Below are 23825 nucleotides of genomic sequence, written 5' to 3'. Positions count from 1 at the left end.
TCCAATCTTTACATAATCACGTGACCATTATCCATTCTAATAACCCATATAATATTAAACTTCTCCATCATCAACTCTACCTAACACTGGACGGGACGCTACAATCAGGCCTGGTGCGTACAATCCTTTCATTAAACATGGACAAGGCCACCCTGACCTGACTCAGGACATTGGTGTTCCAGGACACGTGTTTCCATGGAGACCCTGAGGCGCTGCAAGGTTGCACCGTCGCTTCGTTCCTCGATCTTCTTTTTCTCGTCTTGCCTCCAGGAGTTTCGTGACTGACATTCCAGAGTAGACAAAGATCACTAAAGGCCAACGCCACAAAAACAACCAGGTACTTCAGGAGCCGAGTCTGAGATGAAAAGAATAAAAGATGGTGTTCAACCGGCCTAAGAAAGAGATCTCTATTGTTCACCTCCTGGTTTTTCTTGTCATGTCGGATTTTCTGCAAATAACAGAAAGGGGCCATGTAGTGGGGTGTGATTTAATAGATTTCTTGCTGCTTGGTGAGCTTGAGAAGGTTCCAGTGTTTTAAAGCAGAAGGTTGAATGGAACACAAAACACACTTCAGAACCATATTAGTCCTCGAGTCTGACCAGCCCTGTTTTCATACTGTCTCCTCAAACTTTTAATCACAGTCCAGCTCTGCTTTTTTATTTTATTTTATTATTTTCTCCGGGCTTGGAAGATAGCCTAATTACCGATCAATCTTCTCCCAGATCTTTTAATCTCCTTGTTTGTGGTGGATATTCATAGCCAGACTGCCCAGTCCAGGCTTGGCTGATACATAACTGAGGTTCATTATCCCAAAACAACCCCGCTAGAGAACACTGAGCAATTTGTTTTAAAACAATCGGAAGCTTGTGATGTCACTGCCAGAGAAACACCACAGCAGGTTGGCTGGGCTGGGCTGGGCTATGCTATTGGGAACGGCCATGCTATTGGGCTGGCCTATGCTATTGGGCTGGGCTATGCTATTGGGCACGGCTATGCTATTGGGCTGGGCTATGCTATTGGGCTTGGATATGCTATTGGGCTGGGCTATGCTATTGGGCTGGGCTATGCTATGCTAGGGATGGACTGGACTGGCTCCTTATTTAAGTCCCTCCCTCCCACCAGGAGAGAAGGTTGCAGCAACGAACACTCACCACCCCACAGCCAGTATTATTAATCACCTTGCGGGTGTCTCAATACATATTCATTAGGCCTAATCTCGTTTGGGGCCAAATCCCTCGTGGAGTAACAACTGGCTGGATCACATATCCAATCAGATCGTTTATCTCCCTCATCTCTCCCGAGCCCTCCAGGAACATCATCCCAGGTCGGTTTTCCCAAGAATGACCACAGATTCAGCTTTTACGTCGACCACAGCTTGAAGGTGAGGGAGTTGGGGAGTTCCGATAACAGAGGGGAGGAGGAGGAAGGAGGAGAGGAGGAGAGAGGAGGAGGGAGGAGGAAGGAGGAGAGGAGGAGGGAGGAGATGAGGAGAGAGGAGGAGGGAGGAAGGAGGGAGGAGGAGGGAGTGAGGACAATGGAGGAGGAAGAGGAGGCGGAGGGGTTTATCAAATAAACGAGCCTTAGGAGGAGGCGGATGACAGTTATCTCCCTCTCTGTCACTCCTGGTCCTAGTTCTAGTCCTGGTTCTAGTCCTGGTCCTGGTTCTAGTCCTGGTCCTGGTCCTGGTTCTAGTCCTGGTTCTATTCCTGGTCCTGGTCCTGCTCCTGGTTCTATTCCTGGTCCTGGTTCTGGTTCTGGTTGTAGTCCTGGTCCTAATCTTGCTCAGTTCACACATCTGTTGCTATTCAGAAATAAGACAGGCCAGTGTGCGTGTGTGCGTGTGTGTGTGTGTGTGTGGCTGCGTGGGAGGGTAGAATTAGGAGAATCCATTAACACTGCTGACAGCTTAGTCACCAGTCTATGTGTATGTATGCGTGTGATTGTGTGTGTATGTACATGTGTACGTGTTTGTGTGTGTGTGAGTGTGAGTGTATGTACTGTACGTGTGTGTGTGTTGTCTGGGTGTTTACACATGTGGTCCTCATCAGTGCAGCACGCCACAGAGCTGAGATCCCCCTGAGCTCTGAGATCCCCCTGAGCTCTGAGATCCCCCTGAGCTCTGAGATCCCCCTGAGCTCTGAGATCCCCCTGAGCTCTGAGATCCCCCTGAGCTCTGAGATCCCCCTGAGCTCTGAGATCCCCCTGAGCTCTGAGATCCCCCTGAGCTCTGAGATCCCCCTGAGCTCTGAGATCCCCCTGAGCTCTGAGATCCCCCTGAGCTCTGAGATCCCCCTGAGCTCTGAGATCAGGAACACCACCTCACCCCCTCACCCCTCCTCCTCCCCCCACCCTCCCTCCTCCTCCCCCCACCCTTCCTCCTCCCTCCTCCTCCCTCCTCCCCTCACCCGTCCCCCTCCTCCCTCCTCCCCCCACCCTTCCTCCTCCCTCCTCCTCCCCCCACCCTTCCTCCTCCCTCCTCCCCTCACCCGTCCCCCTCCTCCTCCCCCCACCATTCCTCCTCCCTCCTCCCCCACCCCTCCTCCTCCACCGATGAAGATACTGCCTGTTACTTCACCAGCTCTGAAGAAGAGATTTATACCTAAACTAATCACTTACTTTTTGGGGTCTTGATCATGCATTTGTTTTTACAATTTGTCACAACACACATACTCTCTCTCTCTCTGTCTGTCTCTCTCTCTCAAGTCTGTAGGATATGGCAACCAGAAACTGAAGTAAACACAGTTTACCTATATTTGAGTTCACCTATCACACCAACTTCTCTGAATCCTCCAAGTCCTCGAAAAATGGATCTGAGCGGTTGTCACGGTGAAACATAAATTGGTTTACGTTGGGAGAAAAAAAAAGCAATTTGTCCAACGCCGAGCGCAACAACATTTCCAGAACGTAGCTCTGCTTGTAAGCGTCACAGGGAACACATCACGAAGGACGCCTGACACACACTCTCATCTTGGAGGGAAAAGATTCATATTGCGTGAATAATTTCCATATACTGTTGACAAGCTTACTGAACCTTCATTTGCAATGCTTGATTTAGCATTTCTAATTCCCCCCGTTAGGCGAGAAACGGTTTAAACTGGCATCATTACAAACTGGGGACGGTTAGTGGAACAGAGACACAGTGTTAATACGGTTAAATATCATCTCCTTGCTCCACTGACACTCGTAATGATTTAGTATGGATGTGATTGGGCGGACAGCCATAGTCTGTCTGCTTTCAGGAGCGTAGCGTCGGACAGATCATCTGTCCGACGGCCCATTTACCACATTCCCTTCGACGATATTTCTAACTTGCCGCTATTACTGTCGAGATGGCAAAAGTACACACATCCTTCACTCAAGTAGATGTAAATATACTCATGTTTTAAAAGACTCAGAACTCAGAACACAGTCTAGTGTGTTTTTTTTGGGTTAAAATATATTTTTTTTAACCTTTCAAAACTACATTTGGAAAACTTTAACCTTTGAAACTTTTTTATTTCAAAACGTTTTTGTGAAAAGATTTGTTAAACCTTTCAAAAAGACTTTTTGGGTGTGCTCAAGCCTTCGGCGAGAGCACAACCTTTGTTCTCTCACATATATATTATTATTATTATTTTTATTTCTTTTTGCCCCCCTAAAACTCAGTCAATATTTGGCGTACATAGACAACGTAGGTGTCAAAAGTTTCGTCTTGGTAGCGATTGAGTTGCTTCTATTGGAATTTACGTTCCGTTGCATGGTTTAGGCTCAAGTTAAGTTTTTGTGGCGAAAAGTGAAGCTAACGGTGGCTAATTTGCTAGCCACAGTCACTGACGTTACTAACGTCACTACGTCACGAAAACACGCGTGACTACCTTTGGCAGAACATTCGTTTCGCATCTGTTAACTTGGGGGATAGCTAGGCTAACTATAGCTTTACTGCAAGGCAGCTGCAGAAACGCCACAAGCACAGAGGCCAGGGTGATAACTATTTACTCATTTTACTTTGTGATATGACACACAATTGTGATGTGTAATCTACAGTATAAGCTGATATTATTAAGGAAGTACATCTACTTTCGGAAACAGTAGTCTACTATTTCACTGAAGTATTAGCATCATGACATTAGCCTGTGTTGCCCGGGCAACACATACTACAGTGGTCTATGATGTAGCGTTATCTGTTTTCAATCGTTAAAATAAACATTCCTCACATATACATTTTCGTTGTAGGATTTATTCTGACATTAGTAAACGATTTGTTGGTGAAATGACCATTTCCTGTGGTTTCAAACCAGTGTAGCTCACTGCAACGCTGTAGCTTACGCGAGACACACTACAAAAACATCTACACTACAGTACACAGCTGTTTAGGAAGTCAAACGGCGACAGAACATGTTTGGCACTCCCCTTACTTAAATCAAAAGTCTAACTACTAACCTGAACTTCATTGCCACAGCCTAAACGTTGTCAATCTGTTCAAAAACATAATTAATTTCAGCTTAAACCGTACAACGGAACGTTAAATCCAATTCAACCAACGCAATCGCTACCAAGACGAACACAGCAGTGGTCTAGTACTGTAGCGTAGTAGTACAATTTACCGGGGCAGCTTCTCCACACAGGGCTATATCGCATTTTGCGTTGTTACTGACAATGATCGCTACCAGTGAGATTTTTATGAATGAGCGATTTTCCACTAAATAAATGTCAAGCTTATTTACGTTTTGGGGGGCATATTTTCAGTTAGCAGATGGTACTGTTTGAATCGCGATTCCATCTTCTACTGCCGGGTAACGTCGTAGAATAATCTTCAAAGGGGGTTCTTTATTAATGAATTAATGCAATGAGTAGGCTAAATGCCTGAAAATATCATGATAAGGGAAAAACTTAAAATGACGTTTAAGTCATAGAGATTAGGTACATTTTTACACCGGTCTGCCAAATGTATTCGTTTTGATTCAACGATGAGGCTGCCTCTTGCAGGGGAAATGAGAAGACATCTATTTCATTCTACACTTCACTCGTATTTTGAGTTGTAAATGAGCAGCAAAAAAAAAGATGCTTTTAAATCTATGTAATATTTATACATAATAAGTAGGCCCTATGCATTTTTATATAAAATATACAGGAATATCAGTTGTAAAAATGGCATTAAAATCCTTGTACAACCGACGCAAGCAAGCACACCCTACAATTTCCCCAGAAATTGTACCCTCTCTAGTTTGCAACAGTTATTCTAAAATATATTTTCAACCTTTCTAAACTTTTGTTTCTAAACCTTTTGTCGAAAACATGTAACTTTTCATAATGATACCAGAATATTCTACTCAATTACAGTATTTGTGCTTCGTTACTCACCATTTCTGCCGTCCAGATAACTGTCATAAGACAGTTAAGACTTACTAATGATCACTCAGTAGCTCATGTTCAGTCGCAGACTGGAAACATTCAATGGAATGTATTACCATTTATCTTAAGATATCACTCACGTTAAAGTGTGTGTGTGTGGCCGGGGAGGGGGAGGGGGTCTGTGTGTGCGCGTAGACCCCCCACCAGAGTAGAACCTCGGCAGGTGCTAGCCAGCGCTGTACTCGCTAACTATGTGTGAAAAGCAGAACAGACTCGGGGACACAGTTCACCAAGACGACGGTAATGATGGGATGTTTCTCCCCAGCAGCCTGCTTGGGGAAGCCAAAGCCACGCGGGGTAGCTAATCACCAGCGGCCGCAGGCAGAGAGCTAGCCAAGCAGACAGACTTCCTCTAACGAGTCGAGTCAGACAGTGACTAACAGGACAGTGGACAGGTGTGTTGCCACGGAGATCCCACTCCACACCAGGAGGCATGACTTCAGGATGGGGAGCGGAGGAAGATGCTAATAGTTCTGCTCCGGCTTGTTATTGCTAAATAGGTGCTATAGGCTAGCTCCCTGTGGGCTGCTGGGCTGGGCTGGGCTGGAGTAGGCTAGGCTTGGCTGGACTGGGGTAGGCCGGGCTAGGGTTGGCTAGGCTAGGTTGTGCTAGTCTAGGCCGGCATGGGCTGGAGACGAAAACTCTCCAGGAAACAACATCTGGATCTGCCTCCTCTTCAAACCCCTCCGGCATCCCAGCTGCACACGCCGAGCTAATCATCATGCTAAAAAGCTAATTAGCGTTAATTACCATGCAAATACCTCTGTTATTTATTCACCCCGCTAATATTAGCGGGAAAGCTTATTTCCACAGAGTGCATAACCATGGAGATTAGGCCTCATGCTCTGCTGCTTGACTAACGTGGCATGGGGTATGTGACTTGGTGACACTGATCTGCAATGTTGGGAGGAGAGAGAGAGAATTAGACCGAGCAAAATCTCGCCTGATATTGGACATTAATTACCTATAATTTCATTTAAGACTCGTCTCTGTACTAATGGCAAAAACGAATCCCGGTTTCTTTGAAAGGTTTCTACGGTACGTAACAGAGTCAGCGCCTGAATTACAGGGAACGATACTATCTATCCGCCACATGTAAAAACACTGAAGGCCTGATTCCTCCTCTGGGTCCCATCGCTCTTCATAAGGTCGTTCCCCAGACCATGGAGAAGCAGCTCTGAAGTTCTAATCAGAGGAATCTGCTCTGATCTGTCCCGCCGCGCCTCACGCCGCGCCTCACGCGGCGCCTCCACCCTCTCGGACGATTAAGAGACGGGCAAACAGTGTCCTGGAATATTGACGGTCACGCGGGACGGGGGTGGCCATGGGGGCCAGGAGGGACCAGGGGCATATTCATAGATTTAAGGTAACTGCCTTGGATGACCCAGTTCAGGCCATCTCTCCCTTTGTTCGCTTCTCTCCTCCCTCGTGTCTTTAGTTCTTAAGGAGGTCAGCATTCATTAATGCTGGGTGAGGATGTGTGGTGATGAGATGTGAGGGGGGGGGGGGGTCTGGGCAGAATCTGATGAGGACTGAATAAAGCAACGCCTACCTCCCTCCCACACACACACACACACACACACACACACACACACGCACACACACGCACACACACTCAATCGCTCACTCAAACTCTCACACTCAAAAACACCCGCCTGAACACACACATACGTGAACAAACACACACTGACAGTGTGGGCTCTCCTCTAGTTGAAACGTCAGAGACAGCTGTTAGATGTTCATCGAAGCAGCACACAGCTTCTCAGGCAACCAGCCGAGCCTGAACAGCAGACCTATGTTGGTGTTCAGAGCAGTCTCACCACGGAGTCTCACCACAGAGTCTCACCACAGAGTCTCACCACGGAGTCTCACCACGGAGTCTCACCACAGAGTCTCACCACGGAGTCTCACCACGGAGTCTCACCACGGAGTCTCACCACAGAGTCTCACCACAGAGTCGCACCACAGAGTCTCAACACAGAGTCTCAACACAGAGTCTCAACACAGAGTCTCAACACAGAGTCTCACCACGGAGTCTCACCACAGAGTCTCACCACAGAGTCGCACCACAGAGTCTCAACACAGAGTCTCACCACAGAGTCTCACCACAGAGTCGCACCACAGAGTCGCACCACAGAGTCTCACCACAGAGTCTCACCACAGAGTCTCACCACAGAGTCGCACCACAGAGTCGCACCACAGAGTCTCACCACAGAGTCTCAACACAGAGTCTCACCACGGAGTCCCCGCGACAAACAACCTGGGTCTCTAACACACAACAGGCCTGCGTCTCCACCGTCACAGACAGACATCCGTGAACTGAGAAGGATGGAGAGGTTGACAGATTTTCACGACTCTGGACGCTCATGAAACATGCACAAACACACACGCATACACACACACTAACACACGCATATACACTAGCATGTGCATGCACACACACACACACGCATACACATAAGGAATGGACAGATGTGTTCCAACACATCTGGGAAATTCTCCCAACGCAATCTTCGCCCTGACATGAGGGCCCGAAGACTATAACATCCTGTTTCAACACCACGATCGGCAACAAGTCTGATGAAACGCAGGTTAGTTAAGTGAACAATAGAACAGAATGAGGACGTTGTCTCTGTAAACGGATGAAGGAACAGATGCCTTATTGTCTTTGATGAGTTTATAGGGAAACAAGTGCTTTGTTTGTGGCAGGCTTAATTGCTTGTTAACTAGCGGTGGATCACATTAATACAGCTCGTTTCAGCAGGGCCAACCAACCCTCCAGCTCTTCATTATGTAGGGACCACATCAGGTTTCATGACACACAGAGGAAGGTCCTGTGTCTTAGCTTGGGGACCAGTCGTGTTGGTGATGACAGAACAGATTGCATTCCTGGAGAAGTCTCTTGACATGTTCCTAGAAACACTCAAACATGGCCGAGGCCATTTCTCTCGTGTAACTGACGCTCCTGTTTTCAGGCAGGTGTTGGAGAAAGGAGCAGCCAGACGGCTTGTCTACTGCCTCTGTTGTTGTTCTATGCAGTAACTTGCAAACAGCACTCCATCAAGGATTGAAGAAGTCTGTCTGTCTGTCTATGAGTACCTGCCTCTCTCTGTCTCTCTCTGTGTCTCTGTCTCTCTCTCTCTCTCTCTCTAACTCTCTCTCACCCTCCCACCCTCTCTCTCTCGTGTGTGTGTGTGTTTGAGTGTGGCATGTGTACGTGTAGTCTGTGTTTGTAACTGTGGTGTGTGAGGAGTTTATGTCTCCATATGTGGTAGAGGCGGAGTGATTCACTGCAGTTTGTGCTCGTCGATCAGCGTTCGGTTTGACCCCAAAGCAGTGTGACTGGGTCTCCCTGACAGCGGCGCCCAGCACCACATGCACCCTGGAGAGCCGGCAGCCTAATGACATGTAGATTGCTGTGGACGATCCCCTCAGAGCCAAGGTCTCATTAACATAGGGAGAAGCCAGGTACACCATCACAGCAAACAGATTCACCAAGGCAAGGCCACCTCATGAATAAAAGATGAGGAGCTCATGGCGACGCAGGTTTTATTGCGTTTAACCGGAGGGCTTGACGTTATGAAGATCTTAAAGAGGGTGACATACAGCCTCTGCTCCTCTGAATGTTGGTCCCACGAGTCACAGCCTCTCTACTGCCTCGCCTCTGCCTCGCCTCTGCCTCACCTCTGACTCACCTTAGAGTGGGCCTGTGGGAATATTCTGGAGTGGAAGGCATGTGCCTAAGCGGAGGCAGTATAGGCGTTTAGTGAATTAATTCTTCAGGCGGCTTTCCTAGTCCCAGCTGCAGCTCAGGGTTTCTGTGCATTACTTGAGTTCTTGAGCGGTGTTGAATATTTCAGAGGTTCGACTGAATGTGGGATCCTTGCTGCAGTCGTTGTTTGGAGATGATCCCATGATGGCCTTTTCTCTTTCACCGTCTCCCACTCAGGACGATGAACCCGATCAAAGAGTTTTGTCGGTTACGAGCTTTCGAAAAGTATTTTGAGCTATGCTAAAGTTTGTTAGCGGGCGCCTGCTACCTCGGAGTCATGGCGGCGGGCCAGAGAGGAGAGTGGTGTCAGATGAGGAGCATCAAAGATCTCTTCAGACGCCGGCGTTTGGTGGAAGGGAGGGACAGTCGGACTGTTAGAAAACACACGCAGACAAAACAAAGCCAGCAGCGAGCTGGCTAACTCATCTCCCCAGTGAGGCAGAGGCAGCGTCCAGTTGGCTGGAACACAGGATGGTAATCAAAGCTCTGACCAGAAGTTTTGAGAATCGTATGAGAAGTAAGGAGTTCATCCAACATGAAAGTTTGAAGGAAATCATGACTGAACATCTGCTCTGCACCAAATCAGGAACAGATGAGCTACAAACTCTAACTTTGAGCACTATTTAATAATTTACAGAAAAGGCTAGAACAGTGGTTTGGTACAAGAGCATCACATCAGAAAGAAGGAGAACAAACAAGAATACATCTCCCAACAGGGAAAGAGGAGGAGAGGATGCAGTGAGTCATCTTCTATCCTCCTCTCCCTTCCCAGAGTCCAGTTGGAGGACATGGATGCGTCCCCGAGGGAGTGGATAACACAGCTCAGATACTCCGGAATAAAACCCTAAAGAGGCGGACATATGGTGTCACACAGACGGCTCTTCCTCCTCGCTCCTGCTAGTCCCTCTGCTGCCCCGAGCTTTCATATCCCTGGAACACTTCCTCTTTGTCTGTCGTCCAATCGCTGTCTGCCACCTGGCGGTTCTCTCCGCCTCCGACTCCATGTGGGACTTGCGTCTTGGCTGGGCTTTGATGGCCAGAAGGATAGTAAAACAAATAAAAAAACACACCAACACTCAAATGGGCAACTAAGCCCATGCACATGCGGTGCACACACAGACACACATATATACAAACACACGCACACACTTGAAAGTCCTACAAAGTGAGTTATTCATAGCACTGATTAAAAAAGGACAAAACGTCCCTCAGAGAGTATGGATCAGAGCGGCACTGATAACTTTCCAACACTGTGGACTCATCGGGACTGTAGCTGGACCCAGCAGGCCTGGATCCCACACACACAAGCTGAGTGCAACTCAAGAACTCACAGATGCTCTGAAACCAGACGTGCAGCTAGAGATCCACAGAACCCTCCTCTCTGCAGAGTCACCCAGGGGTTCAGGGTCACCCAGGGGTTCAGGGTCACCCAGGGGTTCAGGGTCACCCAGGGGTTCAGGGTCACCCAGGGGTTCAGGGTCACCCAGGGGTTCAGGGTCACCCAGCCCGCATCAGTCTTCAAGGGTGGTGAGAACACACACACACACATCACATGCCTCCAGACACACACAAATACTTCAAACTGGCCTGTCTCAGCTAGACTCCCCCCCCCCACCCCCCCTGGTTCAGGACTGAGAAATATGGTGATTGAAGGTAAGCTACAGCGTGTCTGTGCAGTATGTCATTTCATTTTGATGAAAAGCCTTTCATAGCATCGTCTCTCTTTGTGAGGGGGAAGATGGGAGAACCAGGAGACAGTCAGACACACAAAGACGTAAAATAAACTGGCAAGCTCTGCCCCATTACTACACGCACGCTTGCCTGGGGCTACACCGCCCATCCTCTCCTCGCCAATCACAACAACAGTGCAGGGAGCCAAGGCAGGCATCAGGCCTTCTGACTGCTCTGTTTTCCCATACAGGAATGTCACAAAGCCCACTTGACAGACCACCAGAAAAAACGCGAGTTTATTGAAATTAAACAATCGTCCACACTGAAACAGCAGCGCCCGCTTTTCAAACGGAGGGGTACTGGACGGGCAGGAGAGGGGTACTGGACGGGCAGGAGAGGGGTACTGGACGGGCAGGATAGGGGTACAGGACGGGCAGGAGAGGGGTACAGGACGGGCAGGAGAGGGGTACAGGACGGGTAGGAGAGGGGTACAGGACGGGCAGGAGAGGGGTACAGGACGGGTAGGAGAGGGGTACAGGACGGGCAGGAGAGGGGTACAGGACGGGCAGGAGAGGGGTACTGGACGGGCAGGAGAGGGGTACTGGACGGGCAGGAGAGGGGTACTGGACGGGCAGGAGAGGGGTACAGGACGGGTAGGAGAGGGGTACTGGCGGGCAGGAGAGGGGTACTGGCGGGCAGGATAGGGGTACAGGACGGGCAGGAGAGGGGTACAGGATGGGTAGGAGAGGGGTACTGGCGGGCAGGAGAGGGGTACTGGCGGGCAGGATAGGGGTACAGGACGGGCAGGAGAGGGGTACTGGACGGGCAGGAGAGGGGTACAGGACGGGTAGGAGAGGGGTACTGGCGGGCAGGAGAGGGGTACTGGCGGGCAGGATAGGGGTACAGGACGGGCAGGAGAGGGGTACTGGACGGGCAGGAGAGGGGTACTGGACGGGCAGGAGAGGGGTACAGGACGGGTAGGAGAGGGGTACTGGCGGGCAGGATAGGGGTACAGGACGGGCAGGAGAGGGGTACGGGGGGGGGGGGTAGTGAGGTGGAGAGAATGGCGAGGGTGGCAGCCAACCAAAGCCCTGCTAGCTCAGGACTCTCTGTGGACAGGAGTCATGGAATGTGTCCTTCGTCAGATCGCTGCGCTCGCCAGATCGGTTCGGCTTGTCTCGGTTTGGCGCGGCTTGGCCTGGGGTCAGGGGTCAAGGGTCAGGACCTCGCCCCCGGGGAGACTGTTGAGAGTTAATTGCTCTGGTTGTTCTGGCCAAGCTGACCTCAAGAGCCAAGCTGATCTCTGATAGGGAGAACTGGAGGACTGGAAGAATGGAGGAATGGTTTGTGTGTGGGAGAGAGTAAGAGGGAGAGAGGAAGAGGGAGAGAGTAAGAGACAAGAGAAAGAGAGAAGAGAAAGACATGTATATAAGAGGGTGAGGTAGAAGTAGGGAGAAGGTCCTACTATGTGGCTGTGAGGTAACCTGCATTTCCAGGGCGTCTGGCTCTCCCCCCCCCCCCTCCTCCCAGACACATGACAGATGAAACCCCATCCAGATACACTGCCAAGACCATCCATCAAAACCCCCTAACATCGCCATGTCAACACATCTCCATGTCAACACACCGCAACCAGAGAGCAACAGGGAGTCGCTGGCAACACACTCCTAAACCTGAACGCCGTGCCAGCTTGAACGTGCCAGCCTCTCGCTACTCAGAGGGAGAGGACCCAGAGCACATGCCTTCATACGCTTGTCAGCAGATGGAATATGTTTGGAAAGGAAAACGGTGTTCTCTATTCCAGAAGCTTCTGGTTTCTGTTTTTACAGGGAACGTTGAAAACACCACTCTGATTGAGGACATATTTCTCTCCCCAATCTGTGGCACAGAAGACACAAATATTTCAAAGCCTTGCCCTATATTTCTATCCACGTTCCAGCCGTAAACCCCTTTAAAGACAGATTGTTGTCATCTGTCTGGTATTCTGAAGGAGACTTAGAGACGCTGTTGAGCAATGTTCTCACATCCTCGCATGTCTCTCCTCTGGGTTTGTGTTCACAACAGTGAAACACACAGTGAATCTTAAACATGCAGGAACGCAATGGGATCATCCTCGACCCTTCATGCACGTCAGCGCAGCTGTGTTTGCTGCCTAGCTGATGGCAAGCTGGTACATACTTATAGCTCAGTGGTTAGATCATCTGATGACTGCAGAGCAAGAGGCTGCAGGTTCAAATCCTTCCTTTATATCACTTTGGGATAAAAAGATAAATACACATTGTGACCATTATTAGTTGATATATTCTCAGTAAGTTTGCTCCTCTATCTATAGAATACCAAGTAGTTAATGTTATTGATGTTATAACAGAGTTGGGTCTCCAGCTTACTCTCTAGTGTGGGAAATTCCACTAATTCTATGCAGAGAAAATGCAAAAGGTTTCAGGTTCTGGTGAACCTGGTAAGGCTGAGGTGATGTCAGCTGGCCTGTTTGGTGGCGCTGCTGGATGAGACCTCACGGTGCCTCACTGTCCTCTCCGCAGCGGAAAGAGGATTTATCTCCCTGGGCACAGAGAAAACTACAAACCGCCGTGCATCCTGACCCCATTTAAACTACAAATCCCAGCGCCACCTGACCCCATTTACTTAGCCACTTGTCTTTCAGCCTGCCTGTCGGAGGAAATGATCTCTTTTCAAGACCGGAACGTTTACCTGTGAGCAGTACAGGTTTGTAAAACCAGTCAAACTCATCTCTCTCATACACAGACACGTCAGAGCTGAGGTGACTGTTTTCCAAACACGTCTTCTTGTCGGCGGCGGCGTGGGTCTTAAGGGTGTGAAGGTGCTCCGTGTGCAGCCCAGAGCTGGGAGATGAAAGGCAGCCTTCAAGAGAGGCTCGTCAGGAGCGCTCAGGTATCGCAGGGCAGATAACCGCCTGAGTCGACTGGCTCAGCCAGCCTATTCATTCTGGGAGACGCTTCAGAAACACCCCGTTTCAAAATGCACTCTTTTAATGAAGGGGCTGTGCGGGCGCCGGTTTGATGTGCCGGTGCTGCGAGTCCCACGGAGACCGTATTAAGCCTAACGATGATGAAGAGGAGGAGGAGGAAGGAGGAGGAGGGATCTCTCTGAGATAACCCTCTTCATACGGCCCCCCCAGGTGAAGCGGGAGACAGGGCAGGCGGGCGCAGGGGAGAGATGAGACACACTGTTTGGTCATTATCAATATGTCAAACATTAAGATGGCGAGGAGGAAGGATTCATTCCCACCTTCATTAGAAGAGCTCCGTCAATCTCTCCCTGTCTCCCTTTCTCTCTCCCTCCCTCCATCTAATCTCTCTCTTTCTCCATCTCTCCCTTTCCCTCTCCCTCTGTCTCTCTCTCTCCCTCTCCCTGTCCCTGTCTCATGTCTGCCACTTCCTCAGCAGTATGTGGGCTGAGTGTGTGGATGCAGCCAGGCTGAGCAGAGCGATCTGGAGCCATGTTGCTCGTCAGACTAATGGTCCCAGAGGACTCTGGGATACATCTCTCCAAGAACGAGCACAAAGCAATCAGGAACAGAGCAGATGTCCTCACTGGCCACGCACAGCTTTAATGGAGTATTCACTGATGTAAATGTCCCTCTCTCTATTTCTCTCTCTCTCTCCTTTTAATGGAGTATTCACTGATGTAAATATCCTTCTCTCTCTCAATGTTGGGTTTTTCCCCCTCTCTCTCCCTCTCTCTCTCTTTCTCTCCCTCTCTCTTTTACACACACACACACACACACACACACACACACACACACACACACACACACACACACACACACACACACACACACACACACACACAGGATCCTTTCATATTCTTACATGTTTCCACGTTCTTCTTCAGACTGATCAGCACCTCTGTGTTCTCTTGGCTGCCTCCACTGCCTCAGCTTCTGACTCTGAGACGGTGTCGAGGTGAAGCTCACCCCCCCACCACCACAGCTGTGGGGTTCAGGGGGTCAATCAAATGCTTGAGAGCACTAACAAAGCATTCTCAACATTGAGACGCGCATACACACAGCACACACACACACAGCACACACACACAGCACACACACACAAAGCACACACACACAGCACACACACAGCACACACACAGCGCACACACAAAGCACACACACACAGCAGCACACACACACAGCACACACACAAAGCACTCACACACAGCACACACACACAGCACACACAGTTCTCAGGTGTGATTTGGCTGCTGTGAATGTGTCCTGACTGAATGCTGCTTTTCTCTGAGTAATCCAGCTGTGTGCTGCTCCCCCCATCAGTGCTGCTGATGTACCACCTGTGTGTGGGAGGGACACTTCAGGTGACGGAGTACAGGTGTGTGTGTGTTTAAGTTGGTGTGTGTTTGTGTATGTGTTTATGTTGGTGTGTGTGTTGGTGTGTGTTTACGTTGGCGTGTGTGTGTGTGTGTGTTTATGTTGGTGTGTGTGTTGGTGTGTGTTTACGTTGGCGTGTGTGTGTGTGTGTGTTTATGTTGGTGTGTGTGTTGGTGTGTGTTTACGTTGGCGTGTGTGTGTGTGTGTGTCGGTGTGTGTGCGCACCTGGCACGCCTGCTTGCTTCGGCAAATGAAACTTTGTCTGAACACTAAGATCAGTGAACCCCTTGGCTTGCGTCTAGCCTGGCTATGAATATCAATTGTGCGTTCATTGCTAAGTTGCACCCCCTTATCACAGCACCTGACACACCGGCACCCTTTCTGTTTGTGTCAGCACTCACCAGTGCTGCCTGCTCCACTGCTCCAAAACACACAGCCTCTCTCTCCCACAGGATCACTTCCCTCAAGGGCAAGGAGAGATGGTTAGAGAGTGTGTGTGTGTGGTGTGTGTGGGGGGGAGGGGAGGGGTGTGTGAGTGTATGTGGGTGGTGTATGTATGTGTGTTTGTGTATGTAAGTGTGTGTCTATGTAAGTGTGTGCGTGTGCATCTGTAATGGTAGGAATATGAAAGAAGCATTCTGAATACCTCGTGCTCTTTCCACCCGAGGCCAGAGAGAGAGAGAGAGAGCAGCGTTCTGACCTTCATCACACACACACTGAGGTCTCGCCACACACACACACACACACACACACTGAGGTCTCGCCACACACACACACACACTGAGGTCTCGCCACACACACACAGATCACAAGATCTGATTTGAAAATAAATTGAGAAGGGGCTACAACATGATAGGTGTCTAGGATGGAACTCTGTCCAGAGAGCTTCACGTTGGGGGAATGGGAACTGTCCACCCTCAAGAAGTCTGGAGAAGCAGGGGAGGGGGTGAAGGAAGGAGAGGAAGACTTGAGAGGGAGTGAAGGAGAGGAGCTGGCATGCGAAGAGAGAAGGGTTCTAGTTTCAGATGATCACCACTGCTGGAGAGGACAGGATAGGGTTAGAGTTACAGGATAACCTCGCATCAGCAACAAGGGTTTCCCTCAGGGACTTCTCAGGACAAACACAATGGAAATATGTGGAACGAAGCCACTCATTCCGACAACGTCGCCATAGTCGAGGCTTGCATATCCGTCTTGTCCATGGATTTTCTCCATCGTCCTATTTCTTCCTACGTGAATACCTCAAGGGCCAGGAAAACACTCCTGCCTCCCCCCCTCCTCCCCCCCCCTCCCTCCTGTGTGGTACTGGATTGAAGAGGAGGCAGATAGAGAGAGCAGAGTAGGATCTTAATTACAAGCTCCTCTGGCCAGAAGATCGATCATAACACCCACGCTGGAATATGTTACGTGAACCATCTCAGGCTCACTGAAAAACACAAACCTTGGCATCGCGGTAGAGACCCTGGGAGATCACAGACCAGGTCAAACAACACAAATCAACAGACTTAAAACCGCGCTTTGATCATATTTTTTTTTGCTGAAACAAAATGCATACATGCTGAAATGTATTCTTCTACAGCACCGTTGTTCTATCTTGATCCATCCTATATTATTCCATCCCATTATATCTTATGTTAATCTATCACATACTTTACTATATGATACAATATGGTACGGGGAGTACCATATTATCCCCCTCCTCTCCCTTCTCCTCCCCTCCCTTCCCTCCCCTCCTCCCTCCCCCCCCCTCCCCTCCCCTCCCCTCCCCTCCCCTCTCCCTCCCCTCTCCCTCCCCTCCCCTCCCCTCCCCTCCCCTCCTCCGAGACCCCCCTGTGTTGTCCTACCTTCTGTCTGATCTCCTCCTCCATCTTGACAGGTGAGCCCAGCTCGGCCACCTGCCGGACGCCCTCGCTGGCGTATCCCCCGTACTCCCACAGCACATAGTCCCTGGAGTGGGATGCCCCGATGATGGAAGACCAGTGGTTGGCTCGACCTGGGGGAGCAGAGGTGAAAGGTCAGGGGTCAACTGGATGGAGAACATAGGGACACATACCCGAGGCAGCGAGCCACACACACCCCCACGCACACACACCACACACATGCAGACACGCAGACACCCCCCCCCCACGCACACACACCACACACATGCAGACACACACAAACACACACACCACACAAAAAGATGCATGTACACGTAGAAGGATAATCAAGGAGAAAAGTCACGAACGGGTGAAGATGACTTAGTTCCGATGTTTTTATTTATTTTCATCACTTTGATGTGTGTCTGTCTAGTGTTAACCTGAGCACTGCTATTTATTAGTGCTGTTTATAACCCTGTGTGCGTGCACACACACACAATAACACAATAAAGTCTCAGTTTCAGATGAACTAGACAGTTATTTTTCTCTTCAGGACGCCTGGAGACAGCTTTACTAAGCGGATCTTTCTCGAACAAATTTCCTCAGCAAGACATAAAAGATTGCATTTAACCGTTTCAAATAAAGTTTTGCAGGCAGCAGATAATTGCCTGTTTTATGTATAATTTTTGTACACATAAAAACATACAAATAACAATACGGTTGATTGGGGAGTATAAATCTAATTTACTTTGCATCCCTGGTGAATCCTAACATTCATCTGTTAGCTTCAGTATTACTGAACAACAACACTGGTTCATCAGAGGGAGACAGTTCAACACAAGTTTATGTAAACATGTACTAGAGTAGTGTTTCATGTATGTAAACATACACTAGAGTAGTGTTTCATCTTTGTAAACATATACTAGAGTAGTGTTTCATGTATGTAAACATATACTAGAGTAGTGTTTCATCTTTGTAAACATATACTAGAGTAGTGTTTCATCTTTGTAAACATATACTAGAGTAGTGTTTCATCTTTGTAAACATATACTAGAGTAGTGTTTCATCTTTGTAAACATACACTAGAGTAGTGTTTCATCTTTGTAAACATATACTAGAGTAGTGTTTCATCTTTGTAAACATATACTAGAGTAGTGTTTCATCTTTGTAAACATATACTAGAGTAGTGTTTCATCTTTTCATTTTAAGTTGTTTCTGGAACTTGTGACACTTTTCAGTCCTATGTGTAGACCTATTTTATTTTATTAAATAACTACTGTATTTCGGTGTTGTGCATGTGTAGCCGGTGTGTGGTGAAAAATAAATCAAAGATTACATCGAATCTCCGACTCATCGTCCACATTCCATTCCAGCAGTTGTTAAACTCCTCGCTACATAACAAATATTGGCATCAGGATCATTTCAAACAGTCATCGCTGTTTTGACTTTGGTGGCTGATCCATGATAGAAAGAGAGAAGTAGGCCCATTCAATTGCGCGTTTAAATGCTTGCAATGTACGGTATAGTGGGCGGAGAAAGGCGCTGATTACCCGATGACCTACCCTCTCTCCTCTCAAGGTCAAAGACCTAGAAAGGAATAATTCCCTTCTTTATTGGTACACCCTCAACTCCTCTCCCTCTCTCCCTCTCTCCCTCTCTCCCTCTCTCCCTCTCTCCCTCCCTCCCTCCCTCCCTCCCTCCCTCCCTCTCCTCTCTCCTCCTCCTCCTCCTCCTCCTCCTCCTCCTCTTCTCTCTCCCCTCTCCCCTCTCCTCTCTCCTCTCTCCTCTCTCCTCTCTCCTCTCTCCTCTCTCCTCTCTCCTCCTCCTCCTCCTCAGGGCAACTCACTCTCTGACAGATTACAAAAGACTTTGTTCAGTAAAAACACTCTCTATATGACCAGTTTTTGTAGCTCCTAAAATCCTTCCTCTCTAATTTCCTTTTTGCAATTTATTACACTCCTCTGGTGTGATGGTGTGCGTATTGACACACACACACACACACACACACACACACACACAGAGACACACTCTCTCACACACACACTCACGGATATAACGGTTGCCACAAACACACTAAAGCTAATCCCTGTCTTCCTGTCAGACCTGGACCCAATCTTATTTTTGTATCCTGAAGCTCCCATACCTATTTTCATATTCAGTAACAAAATCCCTCAATTTTTATCTCTCCGTGGGTTCTTGCCTCTTCCACGTCCACAGAACCTTCCGGAAACTTTTTCTAGTCAGCCTCACAGTCTCATAAATGTCTGTTGTTGCTTTGTTGTTGAGACTGATAACTCGTCCTAACTGTAGCCAGAGTGATGCCATGGCACACTGACACACATGAGCCTGGTCTAGGATATCTTAATCCTCTACTGCGCTCCCCAGAGAAAGACTGTCCTCTGAATATGTGTCCATTCCTCTCTCCTCCCTCCTCATCCCTCTCTCCTCCCTCCTCATCCCTCTCTCCTGCATCCTCATCCCTCTCTCCTCCCTCCTCATCCCTCTCTCCTGCATCCTCATCCCTCTTCCCTCCTAGAGAGAGGGAGGGTGAGAGAGGGAGGGTTAGAGAAGGAGGGGGAACCCGTTGGCCTCTTTTAGAGCGACTCTCTGTGTGTCGCAGGGATGATGTGATGTTGTTCCAAAGCTTGAGTGTTGCCGCGGCACCGGGAAGAGAGACTGGCAACGCCACGTGGCTGGTTTCCATTGGCCGTTTGCAAAGGCGAAATACAAGCAGGATTGGAGGATGATTAACAGATGCTAATCATGATAAGAAGTGTGTGCGTGTGGTGTGTTTGTGTGTGTGTGTGTGGTTATGTGTGTGTGTGTGTATGTGTGTTGTGTGTGTGTGTGTGTGTGTGTGTGTGTGTGTGTGTGTGTGTGTGGTGTGTGTGTGTGTGTGTGGGCTGGTTGTGGGGGAATTCCAACAGCTACCTACTTCTCTCCATTAGAACTTGAGGTCACCTTGGTTATGACTGCGGTTAACAGGGAGAACACAGATCCAATTAGGGTTTCCTCAGACAGACTGGAACCACCAGCGACGAACACACACCCCTCCTCTCTCTCCTCTCGGCCTGGTGCGAGATGTGTTTGTGTGTGTGAGAGAATGAATCATATGCCCTGTTGTATCTAACTCTCCCTCCCCTAAGCCCATAAATTAGGGCCCTGCTCGATCCTTGGGTTTATCTTGCCGTGGAACTCTAATCAGTGTATTGATCTGGGCTGTGTTAGCGAGTTTTAAAGAGCAGTCACTGAGTCAGAGTAATCCCGCCTCGTTCAGAGGGAGCACCCTGAGTGGGAGATTCAACGGTTTACACGTCTCAGAACCAGGACCCTTCAACCACCCAGAACCAGGACCCTCCAACCACTAAAACCAGGACCCTCCAACCACTAAAACCAGGACCCTCCAGCCACCCAGAACCAGGACCCTCCAGCCACCCAGAACCAGGACCCTCCAACCACTAAAACCAGGACCCTCCCAACCACCAGAACCAGGACCCTCCAACCACCAGAACCAGGACCCTCCAACCACCCAGAACCAGGGCGCTCCAACCACCCAGAACCAGGACCCTCCAACCACCCAGAACCAGGACCCTCCAACCACCCAGAACCAGGACCCTCCAATCACCCAGGATCACAACCCATAGACCAGGACCCAGCTGAGGAGGAACTTACGGGGGTAGTCCTTAGTGTGGACCTTCTCAGACCAGTTTCCGTAGAAGGTCACGCGGGTACTTGGCCGTTCCACAGGCACAGCAGTCCAACACAGGCTTCTCTGTGGTTTCCCCTGTTGATTCTGAAGAGGGAGACAGAGACAGAGACAGAGACAGACAGACAGACAGACAGACAGACAGACAGACAGACAGACAGAGAGAGAGAGAGAGAGAGAGAGAGAGAGAGAGGAGAGAGAGAGAGAGAGAGAGAGAGAGAGGGAGAGGGAGAGGGAGAGGGAGAGGGAGAGGGAGAAAGAGCAGTTACATTTGAGTGTGTATATAATTGCAAGTATGTATGACTAGCTGTGAGAGACTGCGAGAAGGAGAGAGAAAAAGTGAGAAAGAAAGAGAGAGGAAGAGAGAGGAAGAGAGAGAAAGAAGAAAATCAGAAGAAAGTTAGAGAGAGGAGCGGGAAGAGGGAGAGAAGGAGAGAGAGAAACAGAGAGAGAGAAGGAGATAGAAACAGAGAGAGAGAGAAGGAGAGAGAGAGAGAAGCCATGATCATGTTCCTAGATGTAGTGGTTGAAGAGTGGCGATCAGAAACACGTGCGAGGAAAGGGCTGAGGGAGAGATGCAGGGAGGAGTGTCGAAAACAGAGCTGTTCCTTTGATGTGTTGACAGACTGGGCCATTCCAAGTCCTGCCCAGCTGTGTGTTCACATGCAAACACAGTGACGCAGCACAAATGATACCCTCGCCTCGGAAGCAGCAAACAAGATGAAAGACAGGGAGATGAGGAGGAAAAGACAGGGGAGGGGGAGCAGTTCAAACGGAGAGATTGAGACTGAGAATAAGGGAGATGAGAGAGAGAGTTCTAGAAGTAGAATAGTGTTCTGAGAGAGTAGTCAAAATATCTAATATTTGTTCTTCTGAAATTTGATCAAATCTTGATCAAAAAGAAACTAGGAGAGATGAAGAGGGGAGAGCGGGTGGGGGAGAATGAGAGAGAGAGAGAGAGAGAGAGAGAGAGAGAGAGAGAGAGAGAGAGAGAGAGAGAGAGAGAGAGAGAGAGAGAGAGAGAGGTGCGACACAGTGCCTTTCAGTTTGTGTAAGTGAGAAGTTGAGAAGTCTACCTTTCTCACACATGCGCTTGGTGAGAGAGCCTTCATCCTGGAAATAGATGATCCTCTTCTGTACAATGCTGGCTCTGGGAGGAGAAGAGAGGGAAGGAGGGGATGAGGAACGGAGGAGGGATGAGGAGAGGGTGGGAGAGAGGAGGGGAGAGAGAAGAAAATGACAGCAGTAAAAAAAGAGAGAGAGGGGGGAGATGGAGAGAGAGAAAGAGAGAGAGGGGGGAGATGGAGAGAGAGAAAGAGAGAGAGGTACAGGAGTGGGCACAGGATGAAAGAAAGAACAGGAGGAGTTGAGGAGGTTGTCAAGAGAGGGGGATGAGGAGGAAAGACAGGGAGGGAAAATAATTAGAGACTCGTCGGTTTGTTTTCCAATCAGAGATCTGGGGTGAAGGGCCCAGTGAGAGAGGAGAGATAAGGATGTTGGGTTATTCATGCACATGGTCTGGCTCTTACAGGAGAGACCAAGAACAAATTTAAACACACAGAGAGAGAGAGAGAGAGAGAGAGAGAGAGAGAGAGAGAGAGAGAGAGAGAGAGAGAGAGAGAGAGAGCTGTAAATCAGCTCTCTCCGGGACTTGAGCACTTTTAAGGTCTACAGTAAAGTGCTAATTTGCATAAATACTTATATTTAGCATGACAACTGCCATGGCATTGAAGTTGTAAAAATATCAGGCGAGAGACAGAGAGAGATCGAGAAATAAAGATAGAGAGTTGGAGCAAGGGAGAAAGAGAGAAAGAGAGATGGAAGAGAAATAAAGATAGAGAGAAAGAGATGGAAAGAAAGAGAGATGGAGAGAAAGAGAGATGGAAGGAGAAAGAGAGATGGAAGGAGAAAGAGAGATGGAAGGAGAAAGAGAGAAGGTTTCTCAAAGGAGAGAGAGCATACCCACACACACCCGTACACACACACACACGTACACCCACCACCCGTACACACACACACACCCGTACACCCCACACACACCCGTACACTCACACACACCCGTACACACACACACACACACACACACACACACACCCTCTGGGACGGCAGCAACACAGCAGCCTGCACTCAGGGGACAGGCCTGCTGTGTTTCCTGATAAGACTGACTGACAGACCAACAGTAACATTTCCCAGAGAGGGAGAGAGAGATAGGGACTGAGAGAGAGAAAGAGAGAGTGAGAAAGATAGAGATAGAGAGAGATAGAGAGCGAGAGCGAGGGGACCTCCCCAAACAGAGCTGTCTGAGCTGGTTGATCCTGGCTGGGACACAGGGCAGGTTTGAGAGCCTGGCTCTTGACATGGCAATCAACTGCAAACAAAGTGGGCCCCACTCCGGGGCGAGGGGCCCCACTCCGGGGCCAGGGGCCCCACTCCGGGGCGAGGGGCCCCACTCCGGGGCCAGGGGGCCCACTCCGGGGCCAGGGGGCCCACTCCGGGGGCGAGGGGCCCCACTCCGGGGCGAGGGGGCCCCACTCCGGGGCCAGGGGGGCCCACTCCGGGGCCAGGGGCCCCACTCCGGGGCCAGGGGGCCCCACTCCGGGGCCAGGGGCCCCACTCCGGGGCGAGGGGGGCCCACTCCGGGGCGAGGGGGCCCACTCCGGGGCCAGGGGCCCCACTCCGGGGCCAGGGGGGCCCACTCCGGGGCCAGGGGCCCCACTCCGGGGCGAGGGGGCCCACTCCGGGGCCAGGGGGCCCACTCCGGGGCGAGGGGGCCCACTCCGGGGCCAGGGGGCCCACTCCGGGGCCAGGGGGCCCACTCCGGGGCGAGGGGGCCCACTCCGGGGCCAGGGGGCCCCTCGTTAAGACAGACATGGTCAGGAACCAGAAAGGGCCACGGGCGAACAGATGCCTCCTCCTGCAGAGCCAGAGGCAGCAGTGCAGAAACCTCCACATACCAGCACAGGGGGGGGGGGGGGGGGGGGGGGGGGGGTTGCCATGGCGACGGCGGGCCACACCAGGGACTCTGGGCCTCTAGTCTGGTTCCAGGTGGGTCTGGTCCAGCTG

The 23825-nt window shown here is 49.9% G+C and overlaps 2 protein-coding genes across 2 annotated transcripts in view; both read right to left on the bottom strand.

Moving 5' to 3' along the window:
• The window catches only part of LOC134028275 (spondin-1-like), a 28890-nt gene extending 19763 nt beyond the window's left edge, over positions 1-9127 (bottom strand). Inside the window, exons 1-3 of the mRNA XM_062471743.1 lie at positions 9087-9127; positions 2031-2292; positions 158-281 (exon numbers count right to left, since the gene is read on the bottom strand). Coding sequence (XP_062327727.1) covers positions 158-281; positions 2031-2292; positions 9087-9127 — 427 coding nt within the window. The remainder of the gene's footprint in view (positions 1-157; positions 282-2030; positions 2293-9086) is intronic.
• A 658-nt stretch (positions 9128-9785) lies between these two features.
• Positions 9786-21971, bottom strand: LOC134028234 (spondin-1-like). Its single transcript, XM_062471668.1, has 4 exons — positions 21839-21971; positions 20729-20849; positions 17042-17190; positions 9786-10190 (listed from the first exon to the last, which is right to left on the bottom strand). The coding sequence occupies exons 1-4, from the start codon at positions 21872-21874 to the stop codon at positions 10086-10088; spliced, it is 411 nt and encodes a 136-aa protein (XP_062327652.1). The 5' UTR covers positions 21875-21971; the 3' UTR covers positions 9786-10085.
• Positions 21972-23825: the final 1854 nt, after the last annotated feature.

This window comes from Osmerus eperlanus, chromosome 10 (genome assembly GCF_963692335.1).
Source record: "Osmerus eperlanus chromosome 10, fOsmEpe2.1, whole genome shotgun sequence".
Lineage (NCBI taxonomy): Eukaryota > Metazoa > Chordata > Actinopteri > Osmeriformes > Osmeridae > Osmerus > Osmerus eperlanus.
Note: the sequence above shows the minus strand (reverse complement) of the source record. Positions and strands in the feature narration are given on the sequence as shown.